Raw genomic sequence first — 18,265 nt, forward strand, 5'->3', positions numbered from 1 at the left:
TTGTCATTAAGATAATTTATGGTATACTTGAATACACAGAATACAAAATACCATCTTCATTTAACCTGTTTATATAAGATCCAGGGCCACACTAAACTACTCAGTGGGATTTATCTATTCCATTCACTTGAAACAGTAAACAGTAACACATCCAAGAAGAGTATGTGTCCTACCCTGTCTCATATGGAAAAATAAATTATATGGTTGAAATATAAAAGAAAATAAGCAAAAAGTGAAGTAAGAAATGCATCAATCTGTCTCTTTTTTTTTAATTAAACAAATTCCACAATGTGAATCTCAGATTCAGATGAATCACCCGGAGTTGAAAATATTAACAGAGTTCCTTGCCTGTAAAGTAAATGGAATTATTTCTTTACTCTGGTAGCCTGAATAAAAAGGTTTCTCAAACATATCTAGAAGTTTGTAAACAACACATTTATATCTTTTAATTTAGGAGGTGGTCTTAAAATATATAAATTTGTTTTTCTACCTATAATTGATATGACCAAATTTAAGGGAAAAATTAAATGATACCCTGCAAACATAACTATGAAATAAAACTATAGCACTTTATTAAGAAAGGTGTGTGATGCTATTTAACATATTTTATATATGACTTTTGCCACAATCCTATAATTTTTTGCTTAATTTTTTTCCTGTTAATTATAATTAAAATAATCCTAGATAACAGATACCACTCAATATTTATTACAACACATGAGTTGTGTTGATTCACAAAACTGGGTTTGTTGAGATGGGGGTGTCTTAATAAGAAAGAACCTTTATTTTCTTGACTTTAAACCTATGGGACAAATAAATAAATAAATAAACCTATGGGACAGAGGGATATAGATTGCATGCTCCACATTTAGTTTTGGAGCTCAGTCTCGTTGAATACGATACCATGATGTTAGAAGTCTGTACTAGGAACACTTTTCAAATACATTTTTTATATTTCAGATGTAATGCAGTGCATGTTTGACAAATAAAAAACCCATAATTTTTTGAGACCATGCAGGCCTTTTTTTTTCCCCCTCTTTTTGAAAGCGTATGGTGTGTGTAATTGCAGACTACATAATGTATTCCTTTCCTTTCTTTTTTTTTTTTTTTTTTTAGAGAGTGTGCACCCAAGAGCTGGAGGGCTGGGAGGAAGGTTGGTGCAAAGGAATAGGAAGAGAGAGAATCTTAAGCAGGCTACACACCCAGCATGGAGCCTGACGCTGGACTTGATCTCACAACCCTGAGATCATGACCTGAGTCTGATGCTTAACCATCTAAGCCATCCAGGCACCCCTTTCTTTGATTCTTTTAAGAAGTGACTTAACTCTTGGAAATAATATTTGGGTTAGATCACACCTTAAATAGCAAAATATCCCAATTGTGTAATCTTTTTATACCAACCATTTCATTTTATTTTTTTAAAGATTTTTATTTATTTATTCATGAGAGACAGAGGCAGACACACAGGCAGAGAGAGAAGCAGGCTTCATGCAGGGAGCCTAATGGGGGACTAGATTCCAGGACTCCAGGATCACACCCTGGGCCAAAGGCAGCACCCAACTGCCAAGCCACCTAGGCATTCCCCCAACCATTTCGTTTTAGAGATGATTTTGTTTGCCAGTGCCAACAGAATCCCCATTTCATGAGTTTTCAACATGTATCAACATATTCACAAAAATTAATTGTAGTATTCATGTGAAAGGTATTTTTCACTTGTTTACTATTACTGTAAAACTAAATCATTGGTTGAAAATTAACTTTTTGTTAAAGAACTTACTGTCATTTTTCTTCTCAGGAAAGAAATGGAGGGAGGGGATAGTTTACTGACAGATCCTGTCTTGTTCTTCATGAAAATATTATTCCATCTTTCAACTCAAATGACCCAAATACACAGTTCATAAAAATTATTTTGCACACTATGTTAGTCACTTTATTTTTAAAACAATACAAAGTAATAGACTAAAGAGGGAAACTCAAAATCACAAAACCTCTTCAGAACTGTTTTATTTCATCTTCATTTTGAGTTTCTCAGAAACACTTTGATTCCTGCAGATCTTACATTACAGAACTTCTGCAATGCCAAGTAATACAATGCAAACTTTCAGAAAGGGAAGTACTCTGCTTTCCACCAATTTGGCCTATGAAAGACTTGGCAAGAGTGCTCTACTTTCAGATAGGAAGGAAACCTGTATACATCTTACTGGTAAATGTTTGCTTCAACAAGTCACAACACTCAGTTAACTAGTATTAACTCCATGTGAGGAATTTAGAATGAGACCTTCATTAGTGCTTTAATATGACTTACTGTGTTATAAACCTTGATTGCAAAAATACCCTCACTAGTATTTTGGGTAAATGAAAAGTGTGCAACTATGGCTTGACATAAGAATTCCTTCTTAATAGGACAGTTGAAATACATGACTAAGATGTAAAGTATTGAAGTAAGAGGTTTCATATTAGTCTTTAAATGCATTCACACTTTTGAAAGGTAAAATCCAATTTGGCATGCTAAATAAAAACCATGATTCGGAAGATGAGGGGATGTTTTTCAGTAGAGATGAAAGGCTAATTTTACATTAGCTTTAATTTTGAAAAGCAATGCATTAAATAAGTAGGAAAGAAAAAAATGCAACCTAAATCTATTTCAAGAGGCCACTTTAACAATTGATCATGAGAATTATGTTTTAAAGGTTCTTTTGTCAAACATTTCAGAAGGCATATTTGGGAAATGAGAAATTTAAATGTATGTAATAGTCTGTATGTGTAAATAGCCTATATTCAAGTTTTGAGTCCACTCCTGTGTTCAGCATTGATGGGTTAAGAATTTCAGAAACTGCAGGAAGAAAATGAAAGTCTTTATTTTTAAGGAGCTTAAAGTTAAAAAAAGAAAATAGTTGTGTGACATAATAAAGACAAGCAGACTATAAATGTTGAAATTTAAAAAAAAATATTCCAATATGCTGCACAAGTTCACTTGCAATGTTAGAGTTGACAAATTATCAGTTGGTTCGTTCAATGTATGGTCATTTCATATTGTACTCTGCAACTCAAGAGTTACCACAATTTTGGATAACTAGTATATACATTAGTGCTAACCCTCCTTTTGTATTGAGCTTTATAACTGACAAATACTTCCTCCAACATTCTTTTTTTTTTAAGATTTTTTTTTTAAAGATTTTATTTATTTATTCATGAGAGACACACAGAGAGAGAGGCAGACACAAGCAGAGGGAGAAACAGGTTCCATGCAGGAAGCCTGATGTGGGACTTGATCCTGGGATTCCAGGATCACGCCCTGGGCCAAAGGCAGGTACTAAACCACTGAGCTACCCAGGGATCCCTTCCTCCAACATTCTTTACAAAGTGGGTAAGTTCTGATCATCCCTATTCCATGGATTTAGAAATCTATATTAATATATATGAAATTAGCAGAAGTTAAATATTCATAAATTTTATTTAGATCACAATATTGAAACTTAAAGCAATGGAACACTCTGAAATGAGAATAGGTAACTCCAGAAAAGGTGGACCTAATCAACTCCTTTTCTCCTATGGATATTAAGACATCAGAGTCCCGAGGCTTAAGTGCTACCATGGAAGGACCAATTTCCAGTGACCTCAGTTCTCTGGAAGGAGAGGAGTGCAGCAGCATAAGAACTTGCTTCTTTACTCCCACAGTCTTTAGGCCAAGATATTTCCATTTAAAATTTGTTTCCGCTTTAAAGCAGTAGTCACTAGCGGCCGGTTGCTTCCCTTTTTTTGTTTTTTGCTTGTTTTGGTTTCTTTTTAAGTATCCTTTTAAAGGTCTATTCATTTATTTGAGAGAGAACATGAGTGGGAGGGTGGGAGGAGGCACAAAGGGAGAAGAGCATCCTCAAGCGGACTCCTTGGCTTCCACTGAGCATGGGAGCAAAAGCGAGGCTCGATCCCGGGTGTAGCCCACGGAGCGACAAAGGCGCCTCCGGTTGCCTTTTTTAACCGGTGTCGCCTTTTCTTTTAAAACGGGACAGCTACATATACATAAGTTGGGCTTTGTGTGTTTGAACACATTCCAAATTCGTGTAGGTGCACAATGAACCTTATTTGCAGGTTCACGTTACCCCGACCCTGGTGGGAGGCTTGTTTCAACCAACGTTTTGCTGCACACACACACACACACACACACGATGTAGGCTCTAGGTTTAGGGGTGGCCCTTCCGTGATCCATGTATACTCCTTCCAGGAACACAAAACTCCGAACTAGCCCAAGCAGATTTGGCGTATTTCTCTTAATCCGAAGACAAGACGTTATGGGTCCTTTACGTAGGACCTAGGTAAGCTCTAGGGAGGAGTCCGCCTGGCCGCCAGCGACCACACCTCCTAAGGAGATGCTCTAGCATTTGGCGCCCTTACTAAGTGTTGCTCTTTGTATTGCAAGATGAACCACTGCACACCCAGTTTGCAGTCGGGGCTGAAAATGCTAACAGACGAGCCGATTAAAGCTTCACGGCACATACCGCACTATGCCTGGTGCACAACGGATGTTCCTTAAAACTGGGGGTCAGGGGGACCCCTGGGTGGTGCAGCGGTTTATCGCCTGCCTTTGGCCTGGGGCGCGATCCTGGAGACCCGGGATCGAATCCCACGTCGGGCTCCCGACGTGCATGGAGCCTGCTTCTCCCTCTGCCTGTGTCTCTGCCTCTCTCTCTCTCTCTCTCTCTCTCTCTCTCTCTGTGACTATCATAAAATTAAAAAAAAAAAAAAACTGGGGGTCAGCCGCGAGCGCAAGCCTGTCTCCGACCCGGCGTTTCAGCGGCGTGCTGACCCCGTGGCCGTGTCATCTCCACCTCCAGCGGACGCGACCAGGCTGCACGCACCGAGGTCGGGACTGCAAAAACCACGTGCGCAGTGTAACCTACCGCAAAGCACACGATTAGGTTAGTTTTAAGTGAAAAAGGACGCCAAGGCACACGCCGAACGCGACTTAAGAGGCGAGGGCTCCGAGGCACACCGCCCGGCCAGAGTCGAGGCAGCAGCCCCGCCCCGGGCCCTGCAGCTCCGCCCCTGCCTCCCCGCGCTCCCCGCCAGCCGCGGGCAGTTTGGCGTCTGCGCAGTAGGCCTGCCCGGTGCCGCGTGGGAAAGGCGGGACTTCCCTACCAATGCGTCATCGCCCGTGCGACGCAAGACGTCACCCGCTTGCCGGCGAAGGTCAGCAGCGAGCGCTGAGTGGCGGCGCGCGTGCGCGTGGGGTCCGAGGCCGAGCGAGGCGAAGCGAAGCGGAGCCGGCGCTGCTCTGTGACGTCTACGCTTGGCTGAGCCCCGGCGCCGACATGCTGTGGTGCCGGCTGGGCGCCGGGCGGCTGCGGCTGCGGCTGCGGCTGCGGCTGCCGCGGCTCGCGGCGCCCACCTCCGCGGGCGGCCGTGAGTGTCCGCAGTGGGCGCGGGCGGTGGCGTCAGTGTCCGCGGGCGGCGCGGGCGGCCCCGGCAGCTGGTACGAGGCCCTGGCCGCGTCGGCGCCGGTGCGGGGCGCGGAGGAGCTGCTGCTCGGCGTGCACAGCGCCGCGGGCCTGCCGTGGTGGGCCTGCATCGGGCTCACCACCGTGGCCCTCCGCGGCGCCGTCACGCTGCCCCTGGCCGCCTACCAGCACCGCGTCCTGGCCAAGGTGAGGGCCGCCCGCGGCCGGCGCTGCCGCTCGGGCGGTGAGGGGCGCTGGGTGCCCTCCGCGGCCCTGACCTCCCCCCCCCGGCCCGCCCCCGTGCACCTGGGGCGCTCGGTGTGAATCTCGAGACCACCTTCTTATTTATTTATTTATTTATTCATTTATTTATTAATTATTCATATTTATTTATTTATCTATTATTTATTATTTATCTGTCTATCCATTTATTTATTCATCTATTTATTGTTTATCTATCATTTATTTTTTATTTGCTATTTATTATTTATTTATCTTTTATTTATTTTTTATTGATCATTTATTATTTATCTATTTATTATTTATTTATCTATTATTTATCTATATTATTTATTATCTATTATTATTTATTTATGATAGTCACACACACACAGAGAGAGAGAGAGAGGCAGAGACACAGGCAGAGGGAGAAGCAGGCTCCATGCACCGGGAGCCCGACGTGGGATTCGATCCCGGGTCTCCCGGATCGCGCCCTGGGCCAAAGGCAGGCGCCAAACCGCCGCGCCACCCAGGGATCCCCCCAGTTCATCTTTCTTACTAGAAAAAAGCCTGCTAGGCTATAGCCGTCGGCGAACTTGATTCCTTTTTCAGGCTGTGTCACCTACGACTCGGGTTGGCCCCAGCCACTTGGCCTTCACTGCTTCTTTCTCTTCTGTGGAATCAGGAGAGTAATACTTTCCTGGCCTCCTTCATGATGTTGTGAGATCAAGTCAGATAACAGGAGTTAACGTGCTCTGAAAGCAAAATATTACTCAAAAGAGAGGCTTCAAAAAATAATGGTTTTTGTGTTTCCAGACTATTTTTAGGGATGGGGGACCCAGAAACAAAGGAAATCACCAGCACCATCAAGGCAGCGAGGCACTTTACGGAAAGAATTAACACAGCGGAAATAAATGCAGACTTTTTGTGACTCTGTGGTTGTCTTAATAATAGACTTAATGTTTTTCCACTTTATGTTACTCAGAAGTCCAGGGATGAAACAAACATTAAAGTATAGGGTTCAGTTCTTGTTTAATCCTTATAATAATTCTGTGAAGTAGGTGCTGTTAGACATTTTATATATGAGGGAACGGGGTATTAGAGCTTAAATAACTTGCCGAAGATCGCATAGCTAAGACTGTAGGCTGGAATTTGAATTTCGTTGTAACTGAAGATACCGTAAGCAAATGAACACCTTATGCTTAGACTTAAATTTTTTTTTCAGATGATCAGTAAACCACATTTTTTCAGTAAGAGGAATAGAGAGTAAAATGATGAGTGGTTATGAATAAAGATCCTTTATGTACTTCTGACAAATTTTGCTTTTTCTTTAGCTAGGTGGAAAATTTACAGCCAGAAATAAAAAACATTGCAAGGCATCTTAACCAGGAAGTTGCGGTTCGTGCAAATCAGTTGAGGTGGTCCAAAAGGGTTGCCAGGTAAGCTAATTCTAGGACTATAGACCATAACATAGATATATACTGTATGAGTAGTTATATTAATTATAGGTTTGGGTGTTTATAGCTTTAGCAGCAAAGTAGTTCTTTCACTCTTTAATAGTTTAATAAGTGTGTGTGGTGTGGTAGTTTTATACCGTGAACTGAAAGCAAGAAATGGAGAAACAAAGAGCAAGTTCCTTCTTGAGGGACTCCAGAAAAAGACCTGTAGACAAATATGACTGAATTAACTGTTGTAAACAAGGTTATACACAAGGAGCTCAGTCATCGTGGAGTCAGAGAACGCTTCATGAATGAAGATACTGTGCCACTCTGTTAGGATTTTAATCAGCAAATAATACAGATTATTCACACACTTGACCATTTTGGAAAGAGAGATACAGCAGCCCACAAGAAGGGGGAGGTAGAGAATGCTCTACCGGGCCCTGCAGCTATTAGATAGCCAAAGTGCTGTCTATACTGTAGTTAACCTGTGTAGTTGTCTGCCTGGGCTCTGAGAAAGCCCTTATTGCTTGACCATGAATTTTGCAGTCCTGTGCCCGGGGTTATCCACTAGGAACTTCTAAGTCCTCCTCCAATCAGCCTTAGATACTTAGTCAGACTCTAATCCTCACTAGGCTGTGACTAAGTATTCACCAATTCACAGCAACGAGAAAAATAAGGGCTTTATATTGTGTATATATAATGTATATATATGGTTTTCTGTATGTTTTTACCTATCTATACACGTCTAAATTTGCCAAATAGCTTCAATATGAAATTGTTTTTCTCTTTACTTAGTGTTGAAAAGATCTGACATTTAAAAGAAAGTATCTTTACCTGATAAGTTGACAGATGTAACAGTTATGAAGTTTTAATGATCAGATGAATCTAAGAATGATGACTCCAGACCAAAAGAACAAATTAGTAAGCTGTTCATCTGATTTTTAAATGAAGCCTAGACAAGACTGGTACCTTGAGGTACCTGGTACCTCATGGAGCATTGGCAGAATGATCGTCCAGACACATCCTTGCACAGATACATGACTTTCAGGGCAAATACATCTGAGAATTTCTTGCATTTTTCAGTGGAACTGAGTCTTGAAGGATATAAGTGAGTTTGTCAGGTGGATAGCCAGGTAACTGGGCTGTCTACACAGATGACTTAATGACTTCCACATGCATGCTGACATAGAAGTCTGATTAACTGGATAGCCTATGCAACTGTAGGCACCAGAATATACAGGTATCTGTAGAAGAGTAATAAGAAATAAAGTTGGAAAAGTATGCAGAGTCTAAATTATAAGCCTGGAATGTCTGTGTACTGTCTTAGTGCAATAAAACACTACAATTCTATTAACTTGAAGGTTCTTGAGTGTCTACATTGTACAAGACATGCTACAAGACGTTTAGAGATGGATAAGACCCAACACTTGATCTTCAAGGAGACTAGAAAGTGGGACTTAAGAACAGGAATAACTAATAGGGTTAACAGAGAAACAGATTAAGAAAATCTTCATAAAAGAGTTGGCTGAAGAATAAAAACTATTTTGATAGGTCAGGAGCATAGACATTACAAAACCACATTGCTGCAAAAGGTATATTCAGGGATCGAGTAATTAAGCTTGGCTAGAATGGAAGGATTTAAGTTAAATATGCTTTCACTTTTAGAATTCTGATACAAACAGTGGTCATACCATGCCAGTAATAAAGTTTCCCTTGTTAAAATCTAATTGGCCAGAGAGCACCAGAGACAAAGCTTGTAGTTTGATAATGGCAGATTTATCAAATTGTTACATAATTTGAGTACATTGCTAGAGAATCTTCAGTAAAAGACTTTTTTGCCTTTTATTAGGCAAACCTCTTAGTATAATTTAGTGAATAACCACAAGATGGATGTGTCTGTGCTGTGGGTATGAAGCACTGTTAATAATCAGGTGATATTTTCTCCTTTCCCTTTCTCCCTTCTTCCCTCAAACTAGGCTCACTTATCTAAAGAATATGCGGAGGCTTGTTTCAGAGCTGTATGTTCGGGATAACTGCCACCCTTTCAAAGCCACTGTATTGGTCTGGATTCAGTTTCCAATGTGGATCTGCATGTCTGTTGCTCTCCGGAATTTTAGCACAGGGGCAGCACATTCAGAAGGTAGTTATTATAGAAGTCTGTTTCCCCCAAATAAGTTCACTAACATTGTCTTTGTAGTCTAAAGGAGTCTAAACAAAACAAAACAAAAAAAAAAACAAGCAAAAAAAAGTCTCTATACTTTTCATGATTAGAATATTTTTACCATCTTTCTTACAAGGGTATAGATTTTATTTTTTTATTTTTTATTTTTTTAATATTTTTTTAATTTTTTATTTATTTATGATAGTCACACAGAGAGAGATTGAGAGAGAGGCAGAGACACAGGCAGATGGAGAAGCAGGCTCCATGCACCAGGAGCCCGACGTGGGATTCGATCCCGGGTCTCCAGGATCGTGCCCTGGGCCAAAGGCAGGCGCCAAACCGCTGCGCCACCCAGGGATCCCAAGGGTATAGATTTTAAAATACTAACTGTAAGCAAACTAGCCATGTTGAGTAAACAAATTAATCTAGGAAGGTTAATACAGGTTCAAACTGGGTAGGTCCACTTACAGGTATATTTTTACAGTACTATAAATGTATTTTCTCTTCGTTAGATTTTTTTTTTAATTTTAGAAGGGATGGGTTTGCAGGAGAGGGAGAATCTTTTCGTGTGTGTGTGTGTGTGTGTGTATTTTTTTATTGGAGTTTAATTTGCCAGCATATAGTATAACACCCAATGCTCATCCTGTCGAGTGCCCCCCTCAGTGCCCGTCACCCAGTCACCCCATCCCCTCACCCACCTCCCCTTCCACTACCCCTTGTTTATTTCCCAGAGTTAGGAGTGGAGAGGGAGAATCTTAAGCAGACTTCCCACTGGGCACGAAGCCCCACACAGGGCTCCATCTCATAACCCTGAGATAGTGACCTGACCCCAAATCAGGAGTTGAGTGCTTAACCTACGGAGCCACCCAGGTGCCCCTTATGATTTTCTTAGTAGCATTTTCTCTTCTTTAGCTTTTTCGTAAGAATACAGTGTATGGTATATAAGCATACAAATGTTATTGGTAAGGCTTCCAGACAACAGTTGGCTTTCTGTAGTTCTTGGAGAGTCAAAAGTTATACACAGATTTTTTTTTTTTTAAGATTTTATTTTTAAGTAATCTCTACACCGAATATGGGACTTAAATTCACAACCCTGAGATCAAGAGTTACCTGCTCTACCAGTTGAGCCAAGTCAGGCACTTGATACACACATCTTCAGCTGCTCGGAGGGTTGGCACTCCTAACTCCCAGGCTGTTTAAAGGTCAACTATACTCCTTCATGGATGTCAGAAAATTAGTGTTACAATTCCGTAATTCAGTTTCCTGGCCAAGAATTTTTTCCATTTATAAAATTAAGGGACCAGAAAAGCTTTCACAGTTACAAATGTAAACAGTTATTAAGAAACTATAAACTAAAGCATTTGTTTTTTACTTTTACTTAAAGGCATTTCTAACCAGAAAATATCTGAACAGACTTGAAAGAAAGCCCATGGACAAATAGTTATATAAATAGAAATTTGAAGAGAACTGCTACACATCTGTATGCTCCTACATCTGTTTGCTACCGAGAGCTTCTTGCTTCTTTCTCAGTACAGGAAGGACTAATTTATGTTGTGGAATGAAAATGAATGAAACCAGTGCAAGTCTTTAGTGTGAAGGACACCTTATTTGAATCAGACTACTTATGTCTTACGCGTTTTCCTCTGCTACGTTTTATTTATAAAATTGTCTCAGCAGGTTTTTCTGTTCAGGAACAGTTAGCTACTGATGGAATCCTGTGGTTTCCTGACCTCACTGCACTGGATTCTACCTGGATTCTGCCTATTTCTGTTGGTGTCATCAATTTATTAATAGTGGAGGTCAGTGGTTTTTAAATGAGATTTGTTTGCCATTTAATTTTTGGGTTTTTTTGTTGCTATTCCAACATCAAGTATAAATGTGTTTGAGTTGGTAGTGATAGCTCTGAACTAGAATTGAGATTCCTTGTTTTTCTGGTCATTAATCAGCTGTTGGCAAACTCCGCCTGTCTTAGGCCAATTCTTTAACCTCTCTAGGGGCTAGAATGTTCATAATTAAAATGGAAGAGCTGAATTAGAACACTTCCAAAGTCTCTTTCAGCTTTACAGTTATGAATCTAATACACACAATTTTGTGATTTGTTTTGGTAGAGACAGTAATTAAGATGGTTAATCTGGTTTAGTCTCACAGTAGATTGGTATTTTGTGTATATGTTTAAAATGTAAATTTGCAAGCAGGAAACACAGTATCTGATTGTCTTTTTTTTTTTTTTTTAATTGTATGACCCTAGAAAAGTTATAACTTCTTATATGATGGAGTGGAAAAACACATACATATAAAATATGACCTGTCAGCTGTTTCTTACCATTATCTCATTCTGTGTTACTTAACAGTTTAGAGGAAGAAAAACCTTTAATTGTAAAAGGAGCTGTTCGCAGTTGAGTAGAACTTTGAAATGGAGGAAACCTTAGAAATAATCCTTAGAATCTCATCTCACAGACCCATCACTGGTCTCTGTTTGGAAAATTGAATGCACCCCTTATTTTTTCAGATGAGAAGAGTGAAGATGATACTCTAATGTCCTGGGTTAAGGTTTCTTGAGAAAGACTCCATGTGTACTCTAAGTTTGTTTCCCTGAGATCACCTAGCACAATTGAATATGGTTGGTACCTAGTGAATATTTGTTAGAATGAAGGAAGTGATAAACACAAGGTCACAGTGAATTAATATCAATCCTCTAATCTTTCCTTTTACCAACTAATGACCCAGTATATATGTAAGTTTAATAAAAACTTACTCTTACATAATATACACCATGTGACAGGCACTATTATAATCAATTTGCATGAATTAACTCAATTAATTCTTAGAATAATCCTGTGGTGTAGGTACTAATATTATCCCCATTTAAAGGTAGAGAAAAGTGAGGCACAGAAACGTTAAGTAACCTATAAAAGTCACATCACCACTAAGTGCAGGGCTGCTGTGTGAATCTAGGTAGTTTGGTTGTAAAATCTGTGCTCACAATCATTGCACTATTCTGCCTCTTAAGTAAGTTATTCGTATAAAATGATCTTAAACCACAAAAAAAAAAAAAAATGAGTTATTCGTAAGGTATTACTGCTTTTCACAGCTTTTCCTAGCCAGATTCTTTCCCTTACTCCATATAGCCAGATCACAAACCTTTGAGATATCTTTTATGTTCCTTCTTTAAGCCAGGCACTGGTTTAAATGCCAAAACAAGGATAGTGATTCATACATAGCACCTATCTTAAAAGCACTTTTCAGTCTTAAGTTTTTTTTTTTTTTTAAGATTTTATTTATTTATTCATAGAGACCCAGAGAGAGAGAGGGGGGGGGGGGGCAGAGACACAGGCAGAGGGAGAAGCAGGCTCCATGCAGGGAGCCTGACGTGGGACTCGATCCCTAGTCTCCAGGATCACATCCCGGGCCGCAGGCGGCGCCAAACCGCTGCGCCACGGGGCTGCCCTCAGTCTTAAGTCTTTAAGAAAACATTGATTTTTAAAAATTGTGCTGTGATTCTCTTTAATATAGCTGAATCTCCTTTGTTGCTATTAATTAAAGCTCCATTTAATAATTCTGCATAATTAAGTTTTTTAAAAACACCGATGGTCAACTATATACATTTATCAGTGTTTTAATTCTTTTACTTCTATTAAAATATAGGAGGCCAGTCAAAACTCAAGATGTAGTTTAAAGTTTGTCTTATTTAGTATGCTTAATAATCATTGTGTGTTTATTATTCTACCTTCTTAGATTTTTGCCCTGCAAAAAATTGGAATGTCTCGTTTTCAGACATACATTACATACTTTGTTCGTGCGGTATCAGTGTTGATGATTCCAGTTGCTGCGACAGTACCTTCAGTGAGTAAGCACCCCCACTGCGTGTAGCACGTGCTAAATCTAAATCCTCCCTGTGCTTCACTGAGACTGGCTAGGGTTTTGCATCTTCTGTTGAGCTGCTTTGACTGCTAAGTCCCTTACTGGTTTCCAAGTTTCTGTTTCTCTATCACCAAGTGACACTTGACATTTCTTGGGATTGGTTAATCTTTTGTGTGAATGTGAGTTAACTCTCAAGCTCCTTTTTCTTTCTTTCTTTTCTTTACATCTTGCACAGTGCTATAAACATAGCATTTGTTCTGTTTGACTAGTTGAAATACTGAATTCCTTCTGTCTGCATAGAGTAGGTCAAGGAGTTTAGCTCTTAAAAAAGAAACAGAATTTTGTGCCATGTCTATATGGGTTCATATGTAATAATGTTTAACCTCGTAACAATTCAGTGAAGTACACCTGCCCCCATTTATATGCTATTACACTTTGATAGAAATAGGAAAAAATAGTTATGTTTGCAGTTATTTCATATTTTTAGCCTTTTGCTTATTTCCCAGTGATATGTAGTGCAAAGAGGGCAAAAGCTGTCTTAGGTATCATCTCTGTCTCTGCTTCAAGGCCAACACATAGACCATGAAGTAGAATTCATCAGTTGGGGACAGTTAGGGTTATATCAGCATATTCCCAAAGTACTTCATTGTCTTAAGAACCTGGAATAGTACATTTTCAGCATCAAAAACATATTTGTACATTTTACATTTACAGGTTGAGTGCATTTCTGGTGAGAAATTATACTAATTATACCTGAGGAAACTCCCTGATCAAATAAAAGAGCAGTGAATTTTCAGTGAATGATTGGGTTTAAAGTAAGTAACAGAGCTCTCAAAAGCAGTGTCTTAAATACCCAAAAGTTTATTCTCTCAAATGTAGGAAATTTAGAGTTAGGCAATTTCGTGTGGAGCTTATGTGGCAGCTTCATGAAGATACATGAGAAACCCAGCCTGCTTCTCTCACTATGCTCCATCATCCACAGCCTGAGATTCCTATCCTTAAGGCCACAATATGGTCATTATGGCTGCTGGAGCTTATCTTGCAGGAATGGTAAAAGGGTGCTTCAAGTACATTTAGCTCCTTTAGGGAACTTTGTCAGATGTCACACCAAACACTCGTGCTTGCATCTGAGTTACATGGCCACATCTGGTTCCAAAAGGAACTGGATATTAGTCTTTTTTTTTTTTTTTTTTGATGGCCATATACCCAGTTTAAAATGAGAATTTCATTACTAAGGAAGAAGAATTATTCTTAGAAGGCAGTTGTGGTCACCGTAGTTGGTTTCAGAGTACTCTTTGCATACTGGATAAGTCAGATGATGATGATATGATGGCTAATACTCATTCAGTATTGACTTTGTGTCAGGCACAGTTTTAAAAGGTTTATTTATATTAGCTCATATAATTCATCCAGTGTCCACTGAGATAGGTGCTATTTACCATCTCCACTTGAGTGATGAAAAAACTGAGACACAGGGTAAGTATAAGTAGCTCATCCAAGGTCACTCATCTATTAATTGATAATTAATATCACTTAAGTATTTAAGGCACATCCAGCAGTTTGGCTCCTACTCAAAACTACTATGCTAATTTGCTTTGAGGATGTATTTTCTTCCCCTAAAAGTTTGCTTTGGCACAAATGCAGATGCTTAACATGGGCCACATACTGTGCTGATTAGTGTTTGTGAACTATCTCACTTTTTCTTCGCATCAGCCTTCTAAGGCTGGTATAGTTCAGTCCCCATTTTATAAATGAGGAGACTGAAACAGAAGGAAAATAACTTCCCTGGAATCAAATAAATGGAATTCCCATTCAGGTAGTTCAACTCCAAGACCTAGACTCAGCCACCACAGGATCAAACCTCTGTGGCCTGGTCACATTCTGATGCCAAAGAATAGTTTGAATAGATATATGTGTGGGAATACTTTGAGAGGTTACAGAACCTAGTCAACGACCTAAATAAATCACTCTGAATGGAAGTACAGAAGAAAGTTGAAGATGATGTGAGACTGTCTCTGAAAAAGGCAAAGATGATGCCTTGTTGCCCATACTTAGAAACCAGTTACTGGGAAAATTTGAGGTGATAGATAGTTGTGTGGAGGAAAATGCAGTCTAGGAAGCCTGAATGGCTGTGCCCCCAGGACCCCACCTCCAGTGTAACAGCTTGTCAAGACTCTTGGTTGGGGGAAGGATGCTGAATTGCCACAGAGGGGCAGGGAGATCTCTCTTGACCCCTGCCTGGACCCTGCTCTCTGTTGCCCGCGTTCTATCATGACTACCTCTCTGCTTTGCTTTCTTGTCACTTTTTGGTCCTTTCAGCCCTCTTTCTTGCCTATTAAAGCTGTCACAGGTATTGAATAGCTGCCACATATCTCATGAAGTGCTGGTCCACTGCTGCTTTTGCCCACGTTGTCATTTTCTCTTTTATTGCCTGCTAGTCTCTAGACATCAGTGTCCTTGGACAGTGAAGAAGTACCAAAATTCATGTCCTTTCTTCTCTTTCTAGTCGATTGTACTCTACTGGTTATGCTCCAGCCTCATGGGGCTTTCACAGAACTTGCTGCTGCGCTCTCCTAGATTTCGCCAGCTTTGCCGAATACCGTTGACCAAGTCAGATTCAGACTCTCCTTATAAGGACCTCTTTGCTGCCTTTTATACCAAGTTCATTTCAAGAAAATGACATGCTTTCCAGTAATTTTGAAACAATTGCAAGTGTTACTATCACAATATATTTACGTTTAGAAATTCAGGTGTGATTTAATTTGTTTTTATTTAAAATCATGAATTGTAGAAGTACTGTGGGTTAAGATACAATCCAAATATATTTGACAATACTTAAAATTTTTTAAGTGCTAGAATTTTATGTTTAATTGTATTCAAAAATACAAAAGTAGATTGAAAGTGTCTGGTTCTGCTTATAAAATTATAACTTACTAGAGGTGCCACAACTTTGGAAAACAGGATCAAATACTGAATGATGTCAGATTATACTGACCAGTCTCCTACATTAAAGTTTTATAAAGTAAGAGAATCCGTTGAGGTGGTTCTTAAAATTTTGGAGATGTGGAGGATCATAGACCCATTTATTTGCTAAGGCTACAGCTTTCTTTTCAGGAAAATCTTGGGACTCACAACATGGGGACCTTCGTTGATGACCTTTTCCTTCCCCCTGTCCTGAGGCTTTCTGGTCATTCCTGGTTGAGAAATCTTATTCTAATTGGACACGCAATGATGATGAGTTAATGTGTGACTTTAAAAAAATGAACGAAATATATGCAGTAGATTAGTCCTTATAGGAAAGTACCTAATATCATAGGTGATGTTGCCTTTCAACCCTGCTCTGAAAGACTACAAGAAGGGTGCGTTCCTTTTTCTATCACTTAAGAAGACTGGACTAGAGGATAGCACTGAGTACAGCTAGAGCCCAAAGTGGGAAATCTTAAGCATTGAGTTTGTATAGTTAAAGGAAGAAAATCAGAAGGGCAGCTACCTACTATGGAGGTGATTTTATAAACTATTTGGAAGGATTAAGTATTCTAGTGGGTTTAAACTATCATAGGTGCTTAATATAGAAAAAATTAACAGATAATATAAATTGTGGATCCAGTTTTTTGCTTGTTCGATTTGAAAAGATGATAAAACTAATCACAGTTGGGTTATCTATGAATAAACTTGAGAAGATTGTAAATTACAAATTTTCATTTAGTTGAAATATGAACCTGCTTTTGAGATGCCCTATCATCCCATCTCATGTTTCACAATTAAACGAAAACTAATGTGGAATTAATTAGTCATTTCTTGAGGAATGTCTGTTAACGTCAGGAATGTCAGCTTTTGGGGCTGTCACCTTACCAGGAATTTAGAGGTAGCAGTTGGGACCTGGTTCTCTTCTTGACTTCCCAGTTCTGGTTCATGACTGCTCTACTGAGGTAATTGTCCAATCTCAGTGAAAGAATTGAAACCTATGTGCAATCAGTCCTCATGCACAGACTTCATATTTGCCGGTTTGCCTACTCACTAAAATTTATTTGTAACCCCCAAATCAGTACAGTGCTTTTGATGTTATTTTTGGACAAACAGTGGCAAAAATTTGAGTCATCCAAGGTGTGTTCCCAGCTAGGTCAAACAAGGCAACTTCTTGTCGTCTCTCATACTGTGTAACCAAGTGTCCTTTGTGTGGTGTAGTGCCATATTTTTTTTTTCATTTTTGTGCTTTTTGTTGGTGATGTCACTATTTAAAATGGTCTCCAACTGTTGTCATGCTAAGGTGCTATCTATATTTTCCAGGCACAAGAATGCTGTGGTGTTCCCTAAGGAGAAAGTAACCCCTACATTAAATAAACTTCATTCAGGCTTGAGTTATGATGCTGTGTTAGCCATGAGTTTGCCATTAAGAAATCAACAACATATTGTAATGATGAGTTGGCAAAAATGTGACAAGGTGCACAGGAACATAACCCTGTATATTCTCTAAGGGCAGTGGTTTAGTGGTTACTAACTGTTCGTGGTAACTTTTAGAATATAACTACCTCAGATAACAAGAATTGACCTTTTGGAACATGTACAATCAAGGGAGCAGAGGCAGAAATGTGTATACTGGTTGTTTTATAGCAAAAAGAGGAAAGGGAATTTGGGAAAAATTTGTCTGTCTCTGGTACAAGTCGAGTCTGGCCATGGTTGTCTTTGGGTACTGATTCATATATTTTTCTCACAATTGGTTGAGGGAAATCAGCCCTCTTCCCCCATCTTATTCGAAGAAGTTTGTCACTTTCTGAAAGAAATAAAGGAATGCTGTGACTCCCTTTTCCATACTTTATCTTGTTTACTTTGATTCCCCTTGATTTCTAAATGTACACTTAACATCTTTTTGTTTTGTTTTGTTTTGTTTTTTTCAGACGAATAGCTTACCTTGTTTCCTATTGCACTCCTGTTCTCAAACATTTTTGAACTGCTTTGAAAATTTGTATAAATTTGGGATGCCTGGGTGGCTCAGTGGTTGAGTGTCTGCCTTTGGCTCAGAGTGTGATGCTGGAGTCCCGGGATCCAGTCCCACATCAGGCTCCCTGCATGGAGCCTGCTTCTCCCTCTGCCTCTGTCTTTGCCTCTTTCTCTCTCTCTCTGTCTCTCATGAATAAATAAATAAAATC

At 39.7% G+C, this 18,265-nt stretch overlaps 1 protein-coding gene across 1 annotated transcript; it reads left to right on the forward strand.

The window, feature by feature from the left end:
* The first annotated feature begins 5,291 nt into the window (after nucleotides 1-5,291).
* LOC129520231 (cytochrome c oxidase assembly protein COX18, mitochondrial) lies at nucleotides 5,292-17,476 on the forward strand. The gene is made up of 6 exons (XM_055341292.1): nucleotides 5,292-5,642; nucleotides 6,993-7,093; nucleotides 9,073-9,236; nucleotides 10,932-11,056; nucleotides 12,993-13,100; nucleotides 15,625-17,476. The coding sequence occupies exons 1-6, from the start codon at nucleotides 5,310-5,312 to the stop codon at nucleotides 15,796-15,798; spliced, it is 1,005 nt and encodes a 334-aa protein (XP_055197267.1). The 5' UTR covers nucleotides 5,292-5,309; the 3' UTR covers nucleotides 15,799-17,476.
* The last annotated feature ends 789 nt before the right edge of the window (nucleotides 17,477-18,265 follow it).

Source organism: Nyctereutes procyonoides, unplaced genomic scaffold (assembly GCF_905146905.1).
Source record: "Nyctereutes procyonoides isolate TBG_1078 unplaced genomic scaffold, NYPRO_anot_genome, whole genome shotgun sequence".
NCBI lineage: Eukaryota > Metazoa > Chordata > Mammalia > Carnivora > Canidae > Nyctereutes > Nyctereutes procyonoides.